The sequence below is a fragment of the Drosophila montana genome, unplaced genomic scaffold, assembly GCF_035044405.1.
Source record: "Drosophila montana isolate Dmon_TW-CO22-7 unplaced genomic scaffold, ASM3504440v1 contig_2084_1, whole genome shotgun sequence".
NCBI classification, from domain to species: Eukaryota; Metazoa; Arthropoda; class Insecta; order Diptera; family Drosophilidae; genus Drosophila; species Drosophila montana.
In genome coordinates, this window is record NW_026996994.1 from 152567 (window position 1) to 172540 (window position 19974).

The 19974-nt window shown below is 36.8% G+C and overlaps 1 protein-coding gene across 1 annotated transcript in view; it reads left to right on the forward strand.

Moving 5' to 3' along the window:
• Nucleotides 1–19974, forward strand: part of LOC135426864 (G protein-coupled receptor kinase 1) — an 87387-nt gene that overhangs the window by 63258 nt on the left and 4155 nt on the right. Inside the window, exon 13 of the mRNA XM_064680191.1 lies at nucleotides 3248–3454. Within this exon, the coding sequence (XP_064536261.1) occupies nucleotides 3248–3454 (207 nt within the window). The remainder of the gene's footprint in view (nucleotides 1–3247; nucleotides 3455–19974) is intronic.

The window sequence follows — 19974 nt, forward strand, 5'->3', positions numbered from 1 at the left end:
GATTGCGAAGCATACTGTAGGCAAACTTTAGTGAAGTTCTGAAGAACCTGCTGTTGATTGGATTGGTGCGACGATTTTGGGAGATAGAAGCATGCTTGGAAACTACACCCACCACAGAAGACAGTTTAACGACACAGTGGCGGTTCGTTTTCGACGGCTCAGGATATTCGTTACAGCACCAGGCGGTTTTCTCCAATGCATTCTGTGGCGAGACTCGCCAGAACAGGATATTAACATTTTTAAGCTGGATACAGTTGCATATGGAACAAAGCCAGATTCATTTCTCTCGTCCGTGTTATGCATCAGCATTTTTATGGATGAGGAAAGTAACTACTCAATTAAATCTCGGATTCTGCGGTGTGCTTTCTACGTTGACGACGGCATTTTATGTAGTGACTCGATTCAAGAAGTAAAGGAAATTCTTAATCAGACGGCTGGCATCTTGGCAAGTGTGGGCTTCAAGCTAAAAATGCTGCTGTACTGGAAGGGATACTAGAACAGAGGACAGAGAATCTTCTCTGAAGTTTGATGATGGGAGCGACATCACTTGGACTCGCTTGGGAATCAGCTTCGAATTGGTTGCTGTTTTCTTTCTCATCCAATCAGCAGAAAGGCAAATCATCTATAAGATCCATTTTGTCGACTATAACTCGCTTGTGTGACCCGCTTTGACTTATAGGGCCGGTAATCGCTTAGGCTAAAATCTTTTTACAGCAGTTCTGGAAAGAGAAGCTTGATTGGGACGAGGGCCTGCTATCAACATTAGTTTGACATGATCTTTGCAGCAGTTTTGAGAAAGCACAGCCTTTTAAATTTAGTCGTCTCGTGTTAATACTTGCAGCAGAGTTATAAGCTCACGGTTTCTGCGAGGCCAGCTTCGAAGCGTATGGGGCCTGTGTCTATGTCACTTCTCGATGACCTTCAGTCAGTAGTCAGCTGTTGTTTTCCAAATCGCGTGTAGCTCCACTGAAAACAATCAGATATACTCCCCAGAGAGGCCAGGATTCGAACTAAGAAAAAAGCTCGTTTTTGCGTTATGTCCCTTCGTTGATACATCTGCCACTTGTAAATACTTGTTAACTCTTTAAATACAGTGCAGAGTATATAATTGCAAATGTTTATAAATTCATACACAGAACCAGGCATCCTGGACCAACAGTGTCTGATATATAACATGGGACCCAACTCTTACTGCGGCTCGTCCAGAAAGCACACCTGTGGGAAGAGATTAACTCACTGCGATCAAGAAGAGCTGTTAGACCATCCAGCTGTATCGCATCACCCTACCTTTTTTTTTGATGTGTTCAGCATCTTTAGAGTTGATAGTCGCCCGAAAATCTCTTCGCTGGATTTCGCAGCTTGCCATCCAATAATTCTTCCGCGGCACCATCCCATCACAGATTCACTCATCACAAGATTTCACAATCAGAACTTAATCGCTAGTCCACGGGCACTTCTTGCTCATATTCGGTTGCAGTATTGGCCGATTGGAAGACCGTATCCAATGTGGTTGCAAAATTTGCGAGATGCTTACTTGCCAAGCATCGATCAGGGGAAAGGATGGGGTCGCTCGCGCAGCCATCTTGGGCCCCGCAACAGGAGAGATAAGGAGAGCTGCAAGCAAGCTATGCCTACTGCCCATCAAGGATTCAGTTGAAAGCCCATGTCTTTAACGGGGAGAGAATGTCTGGCTACGCGACGAAAAAAGAGGGAGCGACCTCGCAATTGATAAGAGCAGCACCTATTTATATCGTTGCTATGCGAAGCAAATGCTAAAATTTCGCAGAATTAACTTATGCTGCGCATTGATTTAGTTAACTTCGTTTGCCTCGTGCATTTGGTGCACATCGGCCACTTGCATTATTCCAACAATTAACGCATTGCAGAAATCGGCACGTTTCAATTCCGGTTCGCTTGCCCTTGTAAAACTCTTGTAAATTATCAATAATCGCAGACCAATTCAGGTCTGCCTGCGTTTCGTATCTTATAACAAATACCAAATCAAATTGAAACACAAGAAATAAAATCATTTTAATTATTTCTAGTGTAAACTCTTTTGAAAAAGCTCGATAGCGCAACATATTTATAATATATACCCTGAACTCATTGAAAATGGGTAAAATTGGAATAATATATTTGTGCAAATGTATGTAACGGGAAGAAGGAAGCATCTCTGATCCCATAGTGTGTATATATTCTTGATCAGCATCACAAGCCGAGTCGATCTAACTATGTCCGTCTGTCTGTCCATCCGTCCGTCTGTCCGTGTGTATGAACGCAAGGATATCAAAACCTATAAGAGCTAGAGACTTGAAATTTTGAACGTAGTTCCTCCTAGTGCCCGCGCAGTACGAGTTTGTTTTCGATAGTTGATAACTTGTCCCGTTTATATCGTTAAATAACATAAAAATCCATATCGAAATTCTATTTTTTGATTAAATTTTATCAATAATTAGAGTTAGACTCATATATATATATATCAAGTATCTTTCATTTTATAAGTATCGCCACCTCCCCGCTACCTCCATATAGCTATAAATCAAGTAAATAAACCAATCTGTATTGCCCACCAATTTAAGCCACAATTTTAATGCAGTTGTCATTTCGAGAATACACGAATATTTTATAGCACAATAAGATCTACTAATGAAAATTTCATCAAGATCGGTTAAGAAACACAAAAGAAACTGTGTTTTGGCCTGCAAACACGTGCAGCAAAAAGCGAAAATTCCAAGAATTTCTATATATGTACATGTAAACACACACATTATTGCGCGTCTGCATTGAATTCTATCAACATCATTGCAATTGCGATTGTATTGTTTTCTGTGCTGCTATTTGAATTCGTTTTTTTCTCATTAAGACTTAATTATTGGTGTTGCTATTGAGTAGATTAGACATTTATGTATAACCGCCTCAAGTTAAGTATTACTTCATAGTTTTACAGATAGAAAAATAAGTCGCGTACATTACTGATAGCCTTATATTAATACCGTGGTAAAAATATTTAGTCCGTGCACACCGACGCCCTGAAATATTTCCGAACTTTAATTTATATATATATTTTGTGTATCTTAAGCTCGTAGTTTACAATGTATTGTGTTTGGCTGACAGTCTGAGAGCCGATAATGCAATAATCGAGCAGACACTTTTCGACGATTTAATGTTTCAGACTTAGTCGGTTGAACCTAATTGAAGAAATCGCACTTGCTTTTTATTAACAAACATAATATTTTGATTTATTCAGGTGGCAACAGGAAGTGTCTGAGACAGTATTTGAAACAATCAACGCGGAAACTGATAAAATAGAGCACAAAAAGAAAGCTAAACAAAAACAACACTTTGACGCAGATGAAAAAGAATCGGACTGCATACTGCATGGATACATAAAAAAATTGGGAGGATCGTTTGCTTCATTATGGCAAACTAAATATGCTAAATTATATCCGAACCGGTATGGTATTTACTTCTATCATTATTTACCTTATTATCCTTATCCTTTATTTTTTTTTTTTCATTTTTTCCGAATTAACTCTCATTTAGTTACACATTGCATCAGCATATGATCGTGTTTAATGAAGCCTGTTTTTTTTTTTATAGATTAACATTAATATAATAAAATGGATTTTAAAAATTGTTCAGTGGCAACGTTTTGTTTTTTTTTTTTAATCTGTTAAAAATAGAAAGCCACTCATTTAGTCTTCTACACATTTTAAAATATCAAAATCTTAGAAAATATTCAATTGCAATTAAGAAAAATGTGCAAAAAGTGGGCATTTTCGTGTTAAAAAATTGAGGAAATGCAAGATAAAGATACACATATATGTGTCGCGTAAGATAATCCATAGATAAGCGAGTAAGTTATAAGGTTTCATGCTAACAAGCCAATAACCAATTGTTTTATGATGTTCACAGTGGACAGCTATGAGCTCTCGTTACCAATGACATTATGAATCATGCTTATCCGTCTAGAACACTTTTTTATTTTGTAAAAACGTCAAGCTTTTTTAATAACCAATTAAATATTTTCTCTACTATTTTCATTTTCAAATGTGTAAAATACCTAATTGTTGGTTTATCTATTAGCTTTCTATGGTAGCTTTTTAAAATAAGTTGACATTTACAAAAAATATGGCAAATAAAAGTCTATCAATAAATATAGGCTTCATCAAACGCGGATAAAATTGAATTGAGTTGCAAAATGTTAATAATTAAATTATAATAATGCAAAAAATTAATCACATTTTAAAGTGACTGTCTCTTACCTATTTTATTTTACTCGAGGGTGAACTTTATTCATTATAAAAGAGTAATGGAACCCGACACAATTTTATTTTATTTTTCCGTCCGGCCACCAATGCTTTTATTCACACCTAATTTTGTCAGTGAAGTTATTAGAATATACAATAAGTTAATATTAAAATAAAAAGACAGTTGGAGGAAGCAAAAAGAATGCGATAAGAAAATTATTAAAACAGAAAATATAGAGAGAAGCAATAACAATTTTTAATTATTCTTAGCAGCCGCTCTTCCTTTCACATATTTGCGGCAGTGCTTGTGGGGAAAAATCTTAAGCAGCAGGCAGTTGTCGAGTTCTCTTTATTTGCTTAAGATCGTAAATAATCGTGTGTGGAGGGCTTAGGTCCTCCTAGTTCATGCGCAGTACGAGTTTGTTATCGATAATCGATAACTTACTCCGTTTCCAAGCAATCGATAAAAATCGATATCGAAATTCTGTTTTTTTGAGCAAATATAGTATATAGTATAGTATATACAGTATAATTTGCTTAGCTGCCTCGAGTACTTTGCATAGACATTAGAGGCAGCTATCCTAAAAAGGCAGTTAACTTAATTTATTTTTTTCCTAAAAGTGAATCGATTTCTTAGTAACCCATATTTTTATTAAGTTGCATTTAATTTTATTTAACAGAACAAAGTTCAATTAATTACATTGATAGTTTTTATTAACTTTATGTATTTAAATTACATTTAATTTAATTTCAATACAGTTTATTTTAAACATAATAAAAATAAATTAAAAATCAACACATCTCATCATAGATGGCGCAGGTAACTTACATGATATTCATAGAAATTTGCAAAAAAAATACTGCGGCGCTTAAATGCAAAAGGCTGTTAAGTTAAATGCACTTAACGTAATTAATTTCATACAAAATAAGCTTTTATTGCAGCGAAAAGAAAATTTCAGGCAGCTATCTTACCGATGCAGCTAAGTATCGAGGCAGCTAAGCAAATTATACTGTATATATTTAGTATCTTTCATTTTTTAGCTATCGCTACCTCCCCGCTACCACCGCAAAGCTCAAGTTAATAAACCAACTTGTATTGCCCACCAATTTAAGCCACTATTTAATGCAATTGACTTTTTGAGAATACACAAATGTTCCATAGCACAATAAGATGTACTGTAGAAAATTTAAGATTAAGATTAAGATTAGTTCCGACTAGAGCCTCTTACTTGTTTTCCCTCTGTAAGTGGTGTGAGCGCAAGGCTACCGATTTTGTTTTCGCCCTCAATTTTTGAAAATCAAGCGCAAGGTATTCCATATACATTTTGTTGTACTCAACTTAGTATTTATATTGTCATTGTAAGATCCGTGTGATATAGCTTATGCATATATTAGGGTGTCATATTTAAGACCTGAAAATTTAGTAATACTACTTTGTCTTGACGCTGAAGATGAGATTTTATATTGATGCAAATTTTATTGAATGTTTATGTAGTAAGTCTGATATCTATTTGGAAAAGGGTTAAAGTCGTTTATGAATATACGGTTTTTTGTAAATGCTCAACTTTTCAAACCAAAATTTTTTTGACGTAAATAGGTTTTGTTAATGATGTAAGAGAAGCGCTTAGAGTTTTAAAATTCTACGTTTCATAATTGATAGCCCCATGGGAAGATATGTGTAAAGAGATTTCCAATTTTACTTAGATTTTTGGAAGCTCCACTATTAACCTTTTTATACCCTGAACTCATTGAAAATGGGTAAAAAGGGTATAATGTTTTTGTGCAAATGTACGTAACAGGCAGAAGGAAGCATCTTCGACCCCATAAAGTATATATATTCTTGATCAGCATCAACAGCCCAGTCGATCTAGCAATGTCCGTCAGTCCGTCTGTCCGTCAGTCCGTCTGTCCGTATGTATGAAAGCAAGGATTTCAGAACCTATAAGAGCTAGAGACTTGAAATTTTAGATGTAGGTCCTCCAAGTGCCCGCGCAGATCGAGTTTGTTTCCGATATTCGATAAGTAATCGAGCAAAATCGATATCGTAATCCTGTTTTTTGAGCAATTTTTGAAAATAATAGAGCTAGAGCCACCAAACTTTACATGTAGCTTCTAGAATAGTATATATATATTAAGTATCTTTCATTTTATAGCTATCACCACCTCCCCGCTCCTACCTCATAGCTTTAAATCAAGTAAATGCACGAATTTATGCTGCCCACCAATATAAATCACAATTTAAATGCAATTGTCATTTTGAGAAGACACAAATATTTTATAGTACAATAAGATGTAGTAAATTTCATCAAGATCGGTTAAGAAACACAGAAGCTCTCGAATAGAACCTCTCACTTTTTATAATTTGAGCAGTATGTTTTAGAATTTGGATTAAGTTGGAAGTATTACCACTAACCATACAATGCATAGACTTGTCAAATGTCAAAATAATCGGATACCGATAAATCGTCAACGACTGAGCCCCATGGGTGACCGCGACCATTTTAGTGTGCCCAGACAAAGTAAGACTGCTGAGAGTGGCAGCCGAACGCCGGCCTCTACAGCCGAACGTTCAGTATGAAGCCGCATCCCGCTCAGCGCACAACGTTGCTGCGGCTGATGCTGTTTTGTAATATATGTATCTTTTCAGCCCAAATACATACATATGTGTATATGCGTGTGCAGAGTGCCCCTCGCTCACACTTATTGCTTTGCGCACTTGTGTGCATCTCCTTCTCCCTGCATAGCTTCTCAAAAACCCCGAGATCTACAAACATACATACATATGTTTGTGTTGTGTGGATGTGCGCACAAGTAGATCGCGGCGTTTGTCGCGAGCCAGAGATTTTTTCTTCAATTGTGTGCCCTTTGTGCCTGTGGTGGCAAAAGGCACACACATTCAAATGCTCTATCATGTATTTCTTCGTCCAGTCAGGCATAATGAGAAGAATCTGATATATTTATATTCATTAAAAACTTAAATGACCTAAATGATATATTTATATATTATATTTTAATTTTTTTGTTAACTGTGGGGACCAATTTTGCTTAAAATTAAAAAAAAAAAAGTCGTATTTCTGCAAGGGTAATGCTTCGTCGGCTTGTCGAATAATTTAAGAAAAGACCAAACATTGAAAATGTTTAATTTTTTCGACTTGCTACTTGTGCACACGCACACTCTTTCGAGTAAGCAGTTGTGTGACATTATTAAAGGGTTTGGCCTGTTCATGTGCAAATCTCCTATTTTCCATGCTTGTTGTAAGGGTAAGGGTACCTGAACGTTGGCTTGTGTGCATAATAACTTTTTGGGCCTGCCAAGCACACATACTTACACACTTTTCTATATGGATGGAAGCATTTATGCGTTTGTGTGCGTGTTGGTTGCCTGCCTGCCTGCCCGATGCAAATTTTACCAAATTTGATGTTTTTGGCATTTCTGAATTTCGAGCTCTACACACAGACAAACACACACACAAAAATGTGTGCGAATGAGCCGATCAAGGGTTTGTCGTGAGACAGAGATATTTTTATCAATGGGTGCGTAAATTTGGGCGACGGTGGGCTTGCGGCCGCGTAAGGCACAAATGTGTGAACAAATGGATGCAGACGCATGCTGGACATTCTGATCGTTTATTGCCTGCCATAACACCCTTTAACCCAAAATGTTTACTATGTCAAAAAATAAATAAAAAGATCAATTGCATTTTTTCCATATCAAAGTGCAAACGAGCGGCAAGTGCGGTTCACCTGTTTTCGTTGCCTGTTCACACATGTGTGCCTTACGCGGCCGCAAGCCCACCGTCGCCCAAATTTACGCACCCATTGATAAAAATATCTCTGTCTCACGACAAACCCTTGATCGGCTCATTCGCACACATTTTTGTGTGTGTGTTTGTCTGTGTGTAGAGCTCGAAATTCAGAAATGCCAAAAACATCAAATTTGGTCAAATTTGCATCGGGCAGGCAGGCAGGCAACCAACACGCACACAAACGCATAAATGCTTCCATCCATATAGAAAAGTGTGTAAGTGTGTGTGCTTGGCAGGCCCAAAACGTTATTATGCACACATGCCAACGTTCAGGTACCCTTACCCTTCCAACATGCATGGAAAATAGGAGTTTTGCACATGAACAGGCCAAACCCTTTAATAATGTCACACAACTGCTTACTCGAAAGAGTGTGCGTGTGCACAAGTAGCAAGTCGAAAAAATTGAACATTTTCAATGTTTGGTCTTTTCTTAAATTATTCGACAAGCCGACGAAGCATTACCCTTGCAGAAATACGACTTATTTTTTTTTTAATTTTAAGCAAAATTGGTCCCCACAGTTAACAAAAAAATTAAAATATAATATATAAATATATCATTTAGGTCATTTAAGTTTTTAATGAATATAAATATATCAGATTCTTCTCATTATGCCTGACTGGACGAAGAAATACATGATAGAGCATTTGAATGTGTGTGCCTTTTGCCACCACAGGCACAAAGGGCACACAATTGAAGAAAAAATCTCTGGCTCGCGACAAACGCCGCGATCTACTTGTGCGCACATCCACACAACACAAACATATGTATGTATGTTTGTAGATCTCGGGGTTTTTGAGAAGCTATGCAGGGAGAAGGAGATGCACACAAGTGCGCAAAGCAATAAGTGTGAGCGAGGGGCACTCTGCACACGCATATACACATATGTATGTATTTGGGCTGAAAAGATACATATATTACAAAACAGCATCAGCCGCAGCAACGTTGTGCGCTGAGCGGGATGCGGCTTCATACTGAACGTTCGGCTGTAGAGGCCGGCGTTCGGCTGCCACTCTCAGCAGTCTTACTTTGTCTGGGCACACTAAAATGGTCGCGGTCACCCATGGGGCTCAGTCGTTGACGATTTATCGGTATCCGATTATTTTGACATTTGACAAGTCTATGCATTGTATGGTTAGTGGTATTACACTGTTGTACCAATTTTATATAAAACACGGAAGAAGAAACTATATTCTTGATCAACAAAAATAGTCGAGTCGTTTGCAGCGTCCGCTTCTCTGTTCATCTCTTCCTATGAACGTAATTTTTTACGGAGCTATTGAAATTAGAAACTTAAGACTTAGAATAAGTACGCAAATACCTTCGATGCTAGGTCCACGAAATTATTGCATGCCGCTTCCTGTTTGGTGACTCACCTCCTACCTTCCGTTGCTACTACAAATGTCGCACTTAGTTGTGTTGAGGCTCCTATCAATCGAATTGCGACGTTTGTAGGCAATGTGGCCGACATACAATTATCTGAAACATCTGGTAACACAAAGCGAATCTTGCCCAGCGTCAAAATCGATTGTGCCCTGTTAGCGTGAACCATTTATGTAGTCATTTGGGAATATTAAACACTTGTAATCTTCCGGAATAGTAAACACTTTCAATCTCAAAGATTTGTTTGAGCGATTAGAGCCCCTGTGATCTCATCTTTTCTGATTAACACCTGGAATACCTGGGTAAGTGGCCATCATCAATAACTCGTTAAATTTGTAGCTTGCGGCACTTGGCAGCTAAGCGAGCTTAAAAAAATCTGTATCTGAGGCTTGTTATTCTTAAAGCGCGTGACAATGCTCAAAACAACTCTATACATCATCTCTTCCGTGGCACTTATGAGCAGTAGGTTCCGTTTAGCTCTAACAACGGATTTCTGGTCCAGAGCACCAGAGGTCTTTTCCAAAGTATGTGTTGGTTATCAGCACCATGCCTGGCAGTAGAGGAGTTCTCCCAATTGGCTGAAGCCATATTGATCATCTTGCAATTCCGCAATCTTGCTCTCTAGGCGAGTGTAGATTATCTGTTACTAGACGCTAGAGTTTCCACCTACGCTGTACTTTTTTGGGGAGTGCCGCAATAATAGCTGTAATGACCTTATTCGGAGTGCCATCGGGTCTAAAAGATTTGTTGGCTTTCAGCTTGGAAGTCATGGCTAGGACACCGATGACATCAGTGGGTAGTAGCAATTGTAATAATTATAATAATTATTAGTTGATAGCTGCTTACTCTATTACGGGAGAGCTTGGTGCTTTGTAGCTGCGTTCTGTCGACAGCTTAAAACGCTGCTTTGCCATCCACAACTTGTTGACATAGCATGCTTGGGTGACCAGAACCTTTTTAAAAGCAAATCTTCTCTGCATTGGACAAGGTTAGGCTGAAAAAACTGAACTTTCATAAATCTGTTTGCCTTCTCGGTTTATATTTCTTGTATCGCGAATGCATGCTTGTGGCCTGTACATTTAATAATATTAATATTGTTAGTTTTAAACTTATGCTCTTGTGCATGTTTGTGTGTATACTTTCGCTATAAGCTCTGTGAATAAACTGCTTGTTGTTGTTTATGTTTAACTGCACATCGCCTCTCTTGGTTTGCAAGACTTCGTGAGCAAGCAAGCAAACTATAAATAAACTTTCTCGCGTTCTAGCGCCTTTCGTCAACTTGTGCATTGATCTTTCTCTATTTTACGCCGCTTGTTGGTGCTGGGTACGGTCTTAATAACTTAATAGGGGTCTGATTGTTGTTTTTCGTAAACTGAATGATTAGCTCACACCCCTGGATACCCAATTCAATACCCTAAAACTGTTGGATAAGTCTTAAGAGCGTAAAATGCATCCGAAGAAATCCGTGCTTTGTGGTCGATTTTTTTCTTCGAGTATGACGAGTACAATAAAGTTAGGATTAGTCAGGGGCGTTCCTTGCTTCAGTAAGAAGAACAATCAACTTATCTATTGGCCTTCGGATAACCAACGGTAAGCACGTCGAGCATTGTCATTTGTGCCCAGGCAAGCGAGTTGAATTCGAAAACATGTCAAACACGTGTAGGTCGCTGGTTGGGGATTACCATTTATTTCACTTGTGGAGCTCTTTAAGGTACTCGTTCTTGCGTCGAAAGAAGTATTGGAGAGCTTTAAAACACCGTCACCGGCTAATTATCGAGATGACGTCTTTCCTGATTCCTGGCTCGTTAATCGAAAGTAGTGGTCAACACACTAGGAACTGGCCTGGACTTAGAGCTCTGTCGGATTTTCCGACATTGGTGATAGTGGCCTAGAATTAAGGCAAGCTTCGATTCTGGAAAGGAAGGGTCAAGCGCTCCTCAAATATATATTTTATTGTTGAGGTGAATTTGCAGAAGTGGGACTTTAAACTTAGAACACGTTCTTCCCACAGTCCTCCCATGTGTAGAGCGCCAGGACGATTGAAATGCCAAGACAAGTCTTAGTGGCTATGCTTAGGTATTACAAGCTTTTAAACGAGGCATGAAAAATCGCATTTGAGTGGAAAAATAATGGGATGGCCATCATAGCTTAAGGAAGTTGACGCTCTCACACCTCTACGTGATCGCAGTATAGCCTTTTGGTCTATAAAGAAGTTAAAATTGATTAAAGAAAACATCAATACTCCTTTGGATACGATTAAAGTTAAATATGCTTAATAAGCAGATCCTGAGCTCTTGTAAGTTCTTTTATACGGAGCTGGGCTTTCGACAGCTGGATGAAAAGAGACAACCTTGGTCATTGGTTGAGGTTACCTTGGTTATCCGGTTAGCCGATAAAGTAGTCCCTTTGCATAGAGGTTTGTCCAACCAGATAAGAACAATTGTATAGTTAGTCCAATTATACATCTCATTGATGAATGGAAATACGCTCGTTTGTACCGTACAAGTAAATTGCAGCACTGAGAAGCGTCACAGAAGGTGTGGAGCTGCATCTTTGACTTTGGCTGGAAAGCGACCCATCTTAGATAGTAGAATGTAATGGCTATACATTCGTGTTTGTGCTTGAAATGATAACCAAATAAAAAAAATAACACAGCGTATAAATTTCGCGTTAAGTAGATAACAATCTAAGAAATTAAATTTTCATCACTCGACATGTTGACGCTTAGTGTTTTGATGATTGAAAATTGCGTCGTATGCTCGAATCAGTATCGTCACTCCACGTCAAATGCCTGCGTTGATCTAGTAATAAATAAAATTTTTAGTTGCCCGGTTGAGTTGCAATTTATAGATTACTTATTTTACGTTCCACGAACGAAACTAAAATAACGCTTAGAGCAGGGCAATAAAGGTAATCTATTATACGCAGCTTTAATATAGCTTAGGAAAATATCTCCAGCGAGGCTGCCGTAGCTATCAAACGAAGATTAAAATTATATATAAATATTTTATTTTAATTTTTTATAAATGGTCTTCAAAACGAGTGTCTTCCTAATTATTCAATACATTATACATACATTATAAAAATTAAATGCTAAAAGCCTAGTTAGAATACACAATTTTCTAATAGCATCACCGACCGATGGAGGTGTTTTATTTGCCAGTTTGGCCAGCTGTGCCCCCTTTCACAGCTAATTTTGTCAGTGACGCTATTAGAGCCTACAGCTAAGAAGAAGGGTGTAAGTAGAGAAAAAAGGGTTCTTAAGTAAAATTAAAAATATTCTTAATTTACTATATTATTTAAGAAAATACAATAAATAGGAAAAAAGAAAGTAAGAAGTTGTTAATAAAGTAAAGAAATGTATGCTAGATATATAGAGTGTTAAGTAGATAGGATAAAGAGATAGTATTGGGAAAGTAATGGGAAATCACCGACCCGGTGGGGGAAAATTTACAGCCTGTCCGGCAAGCTATGCCCCTGCTCATAGCTGGGAATGGTCAGTGACTTCCCGAAGGTATCCTGAAAGCAACGATTTTATTAGGGGTAGAGAAAGTTTGGTGGAGAAAACGGAATACAAACTGTTGTAACTTGTACATAACACGCGAAAAGAATTGTGCATAGTGTATCTCTGTTGTGCATATTCCTATGGGGCGATAATTCATGGTAGGTCTACACGAAACAGAGAATTGAAGGCGCCAACAGAAAAGAGGAATCTTTGTCGCTTATGTAGGAAGACAACACCGAGAATTGTCCTACGGTTGGTTAACGACGGAAGATTAAGAAGAAGCAGCCTGGTGGAGCAGGATGGCAACCGAAGATTGGGGTCCCAATTTAAACCTCGTAAGGCAAGAAGCAGAAATTGCTTCCGAACAGATTCAAAACGATCCTGGATATTCAAGAATAGGGCGAAAAGGTGAAATGTACAGATGTACCAGAAGTAACGTGAACCTGTTTAGAGGTAGTCTGCCGCAGCATTACTCTTTGGGTCCTACCTTTTAAATAAGAACTAATAAAATGCAAAAGAGACGGAAGCAAACCTAATCGGTCAAGCTTGAGAAGTAAAATATCATGGTCAAACGCCTTACTGAAGTCAGTGTAAATGACATCGGTTTGCATTTTAGAAAGGAAAGCATAATTTACCAAGGAAGTAAATTCTAGCAGATTGGTCGCAGTTGACCGATTCTTCACGATTCCATGTTGAACAGGGGAGACTTCTGATTTGCAGAAATGCTGCAAATTCGAAGTGATCATTTTGTTCAAATATTTTAGGGATAGCGGACAGTTTTGCAGTGCCCCTGTAATTTTGTATATCAGACTTTCCACCTTTCTTTTGGAGATGAATGATACAAGATTCTTTCCAAAGAGATGGAAAGACAGAAGATTCAAGGGATAGATTAAAAGTTTTAGCAATGGACGAAGAAAGAAAGAACTATACTCCTTGAGTAGATAACTAGGAATATTGTCAGGCCCAGGAGATTAAGAAGATTTTAAAGAATTTATAGCAGAAAGAAGAGAGGAATAGGAAATAATAGGACCAGGTATAGAACCGGATGAAGTAATATTGTAATGGTAAGAATTATTATTAGAACAGACGGAAGAGTAAGTTTATTGGAAAAAGTTAGCAAAGAGCTGTATCTGTCCCGAGAGAAAACGTAGATGGCAAACTTGAAGATTTACGATTCAATTCTCATAGCACTGAGAATTAAGAAGAAAGAACTTCGACTTGGCCATGGAATATTTAGCCAAGTCAATACTCGAACCAGATCTATTAAACTTTATAAAATATTTAGACTTAATATTTTGTAGGTTTGACAGTCTGGGAATGAACCAGGGTGGCTTTGAAGAAGCAGTTGAGGAAATTGAATAAGGAATACAAGCATCTAAAATGGAGTTCAGGGTTTTATAAAAAAAATTAATAGCAATATTCATATCAGCCGAGTCATATAAAAAAGATCAATCAGTTTCATGAATACATTGATTAAGCAAGGAATAGTTTCCTTATAGCTTATAGCTACCGATGAATACAAAATGAGAGGATTGCAATTGAAAATTGAAAATTGCAACCTCTAAAGTAGGATGATATACATCCTCAGGAAGGGATAAAGGAGGGGACCTGGACACATTAGCAATAAGTAGTCGTTAACAAATACCAATACCATAGTATTCAATCTATAAAGTAATGCTGTGCTGAGGGTACTAGATAATTTGCTTTGTGTAACTGTACAAGTGCAGCTGCAATTATCTAAGTAAGTTGTTAATTGCTTTGCTTATCTGTATGGATGCAGCTGCAATTATCTGAATAATGTTTTATTGCTTTGCTTAACTGTATTTATGGTTTTGCAAGCGATAAGCGCTTGCAGATTCGCAGCTGCAATTATGCTGCCTTCTTATATTTGTCACTATAACTGTGCATACGTGGAATACGGAATATGCCACTTCCCTTCCCTTATAGAGAAGTCTATGCCTAAGCAGGGACTTATTAGTACAATACAGGTAGTGTTGTTTGGTTAACATTACATTTTGTGGTTTTGCACCTTGGTTTGCATCATTTTACAAAAGTTTAATTGGATTTAATTTTACATATGGTAGGTATAAGTATAATATAATTAGTTATTTTGGAAAATTATATGAACAATGATGTTGTGATATTTATTTTTGTTAATTCAAGAGGTGCGTATAGATTTTTTTTTTTTTTTGACAATTTGACTTAAGTTTCTAGTTACAATCATTTCTGTTGTTTGTATTGGTATAAAGTTACAAATTGGTATACATTTTTTTATTGTTTGTATTTCATCATTCGTATTACGTCATTTAGCTCATGAATCTAATCGAATTTTGTGCAACGGTCTCTACATTTTTTTGGAATTCCACTCGATGAAAAAAATATTTTTATGCTGAGCCTATTATGTTAAACAGTCCTTGTTTCTGTCTATTTTCTTGGTGTAGGGTTATTCCGGTATTCTATTGCAGTTAGTTGTACTGTTAATTGTTGTCAAATTAATTATTTTAATTTGTGGGGCATGTGGTGATTAATAGAACTAACATCACTATTGTATTTAATAGACCTGTGGTATGGAGATTTGATTAAATTTCTTTCGTTTTTTAAATTGTGTTTTATAGTAGCGTGTAATTCTATTTCTGTTAGTAATTTGATAATGTTCTGGGTCTGTTTGTTCAACGTTTTTATTAGCTTTAAAAGGGTTTTCTAATTTTCCTTTTTGTAATGGTCCTTTTCGATATCTAGTGTCAACTTCGTATTCTTGTCGGTCACTGTTAATTTTATTTATTATTTTTTCTTTTTTTTCTTGGGTATCTAAATTTGGTTGTCCGGCATATAAGAAAATGTGTGCAGGAGTTTGTCCAGTTGTGTCATGTTTTGTTTTGTGATTGTAAATGTAAAGAATTGTTTCTATTTTGCTGAGTTTATTTTTTTCGTCATTTAAAGTGTTAATTATTCTGATTTTTTCATTTATTGTTTTATGTAGTCTTTCGATGTCTGCTATTCCTGTTTTTTTTGTATTTGATTGTATTTCTACTCCTTCACTTTCAAGACATTACAATATTAAATTACTATTGTCTTCGTCAGCGCTATGTTGTGTTTCTTTTCCGAAATAAGTCTGTTCCATTTTTACTCGTGATAGAGCGTCAGCTATGTGGTTTTCTTTTCCTTTTATATGTTTTATGTCAAAGTCATATTCAGATAATTTAACTCTCCATCGGGTAAATTTTGAATTTGGTTCTTTCATTTTGTACAGCCAACATAATGGTTGATGGTCACTATTGATTTCGAAATGTCGTCCTAGTAGGTAATGTCTAAACGTTTTTGTTGCCCATACAATGGCTAAAAGCTCTTTTTCTATGGCACTGTAGTTAGTTTCGTGGTCATTGAGAGTTCTGCTAATAAAACTAATGGGATGTCCGTCTTGAGAGAGTACTGCTCCAAGAGCTACATTACTTGCGTCAGTGGTTAAAATGAATTTACTTTTAAAGTCTGGAATTTTTAGAATTGGGTCATTAGACATTAGTTGTTTTAATTTTTCAAAACCTCTAATGTATTCAGGATTTTTAATGTCGATTTTTGAGTCTTTTCTAAGTACTGCTGTCATTGGTTTGGCTATGTCTGCAAAATTTGGAATGAACTTTCTGTAGTAACCGGTTAATCCAAGAAAACCTTTTATTTCTTTGGTTTTTGTGGGAATTGGATATTTCTGAATTGCTCTCATTTTATCAGGATTGGGTTTTATTCCATCCTTAGTTATGACATGTCCTAGGAATGAAGTTTCTTGTTTTAGAAACTCGCATTTATCAAGTTGTAATTTGAGATTTGCTTCAGAAAGCTTCTCGAAAACTAATTGAAGTGATTGCAAATGTTCTTCTAAGGATGTTGAGAATACAATTATATCATCAAGATATACCAGACAATGTTTATTTAGTAACGGTCGTAAAACATTGTTCATGCAACGTTGATAGGTTGCGGGTGCATTTTTTATCCAAATGGCATATGAAGATATTCATAGTGGCCATGTTTAGTAGAGAAAGCTGTTTTTTGAATGGAATCTGGATGCATTTCAAGTTGGTGAAATCCTTTTGCAAGGTCAATTGTAGTGAAATAATTGCATCTACCTAGTTTTCCTAAAATCTCGTCCATATTTGGTATTGGGTGCCTATCGCTTATGGTTACTTCATTTAATTTCCTGTAGTAAATTATGATTCTGAATTTTTGTTTACCTGAAGCATCTTGCTTTTTCGGTACGATCCATATAGGACTACAATAAGGAGAATTGCTAGGCCTTATGATACCTTGATTAAGCATGTCTTGAATTTGATGTTCATCTTCCTGTTCATATGCTTGTGGATAACTGTATGGTTTTGTATGTAAGGCTGAATTGTGGGTAGTATTTATAATGTGTTTTTCTTGATTACTGAAACTAAGTTGGTCGCCTTCTTTATATTGTATGTGTTGATATTGTTTCAGCAAACTGATTAAATTGATTCTTTCTTCTTCATTTAAATGATCTAATCGGTATGGGCTTGAGTTTGCAGATTCTTGGTTATCAGAAATTTCTCTAATTGGATTTTTAAACTGTTGATTAGTTTCAGGATTTGGTTGGGCTAAGAACTGGCTCTGATTTGTGATTGGAATATCGTTGGTTAGTTTATACCTTCTATTGTATAAAGTAACAGTTTGGGTTTTATAATCTATAACGGCTTGTGCTTCTGAAAGCATTTTTCTACCAATTAATAGATCATATTCTGAGGAGAATTGGTGTAGAAGAAATTCATTATTACCCTTGAATAGGTTATTAGAAAGGACGTTACCTTTCTTTGTGATAGTTAAAGGTCCGTTGCTGGTTTGAATGAAACAGTCGGTGTCATGAACTTGTAAATTGAAAACATTTGATGTCATCATATTTACAGTAGATCCTGTATCTATTAAACATTTCAGATTTTTGCCTTTATAAGTGATTACTATGTACTGTTGGTTTCCAAGGCTGGAAGCTGCAAATTTTCGGCTTGCTCGATATCTATTTCATTTGGTTGTTCTGTCTCGTGTTCGGCTGATTGTGTGTATGTAAAGTCTGGGCTTTGTGGGTAACTTTCTGCTTGATAATATTGTGGATAATATTCAGGATAAGCAGTGCATTGATTATAGTATTCTTGTTGCATGTAATCATGATAGTTTAGCTCTTCCTGATTTCTAGCTTCATCGTCAATACTCATCTTACTCTGTCCACTTTCTGAAGGTCTAACTCGTTTAGTCGGTTGGTTGGCTACGCCAGAGTTATTGAAAGAGTTTTGTTGTGGGGTTACTTGTCCGAAACGATTGTTGTCGAATTGGGTTTGTCGGAAGTTTGGTCTGGGTGTAAAGTAGGTTGGTCTGATTGGACTAAGTATTTGTTGCATTGGTTGAGGTGAATAATTATTAGGTTTAAAAGTGTTGTTGTTAGTATAGTTGGGTGATAGTTGATGATATGGTTGTTGAATGTAAGGTTGATAGGGTCGATATGGGACATAGGGTTGATTTGGTTGAAGAAAAGTGGGGAATCTTTGAATATGTGGGTTTGGTTGATACAATGGCTTCAAATATTTTTCTTGTTTTACTTTATTTGGGGTTGGATTAAGTCAGGGTTCGTTATAAATATTTTTTTCTTGCAAAATATTAATTAGAGATCTTAAATCGGGAGTTTCGCAATTTATAATTCGAATGCAAATGTTTGTGGGTAATTTTTGAATAAGGTCGTCAATGCTAGTTTTGATTAGTCGCGCATACAATGTTTTTTCGTCAATGTTATTTTCTAGTTCTAGCTTACTCATTAGTGTCTGCCTACGGTGTTCTGCTTCTTCCAGAAAAGCTCGCAAGTTGCCTTTAAACGGGGTGCTCCTGAATTCCTCCAGTAGGATGTGGTTCTTAGTTTGCGTCTTGTAGTTCAGTATTAGTTGCTTCCGAAGATCCGTCCAGGTCATCAAGTTGCTTACGCCAAGGGATAACATCACTTCACTGCTGATGCAGCGTTCCACAATTCCAAAAAGAATTAACCTCTGCCTTGCATCGTTGGTGGTGTAGAGGGCCAAAATGTAGTCGATCCGGTTGATGAACGTGTACAAAGCGTTCTTATCTCCAGTGAACTTCTCAACGTTTTTAAGTTGGTTAATCACTTGTGCCATGTTGGCATCGGTCAGGGGTGTTTTTGCGTTGCCTTCCATTATAACTTGGTTTTATTTTTAATTTTTCTTATCTCTTAGTTTTTGTTGTTTCACTTCAGCTTCTCTTATTTTAGGTTCAGTTTCTTTTAGTTGTTGATTATATTTTTATTGTATTCACTTAATTTGTTAACTTATAGTTTAAAATGTTTGATTGGTTTGCACAGATAGTTTCTGGAATTATTTTCTCTTCGAATTCTATCGCGTCTTCTTGAATTGTTTTTCAAGTTTTTTGCACAATCCGCGGCTTTGGCAATATGCGAATTTTGGTGTACACGTCACTGTCGAGGTTTAATAAAAACTTGACGCGATATTGACCGTCGCTTGGGTTGCCTTCGCGTTGGTTGTTTTAGCGGATAACAGTAAACGGGACACAAGAATTAATAACTTAGCTATTGCATCAGGATCCACAATTTATTTCTATCTATCTATTTATTAAGTTGTTAATTGCTTTGCTTATCTGTATGGATGCAGCTGCAATTATCTGAATAATGTTTTATTGCTTTGCTTAACTGTATTTATGGTTTTGCAAGCGATAAGCGCTTGCAGATTCGCAGCTGCAATTATGATGCCTTCTTATATTTGTCACTATAACTGTGCATACGTGCGAATATGCCACTATATAAAATAACGTGCCTACATGCATAACTGTATTATGTCGTGCCCTCTTTTCCTTTCTCTCTCTCGCTCTAGGTTTCATTGATATCGTCACATGACAAAAACAAGAAAAGACACTTTTCGCTTCCACTTTTTTCGTTTTGCTCTTTGGCAGACACACATTTTCTGTGCAACCTACCTAATGTGTCTTGCTAGGATATTACTGTTAGACAAAGCT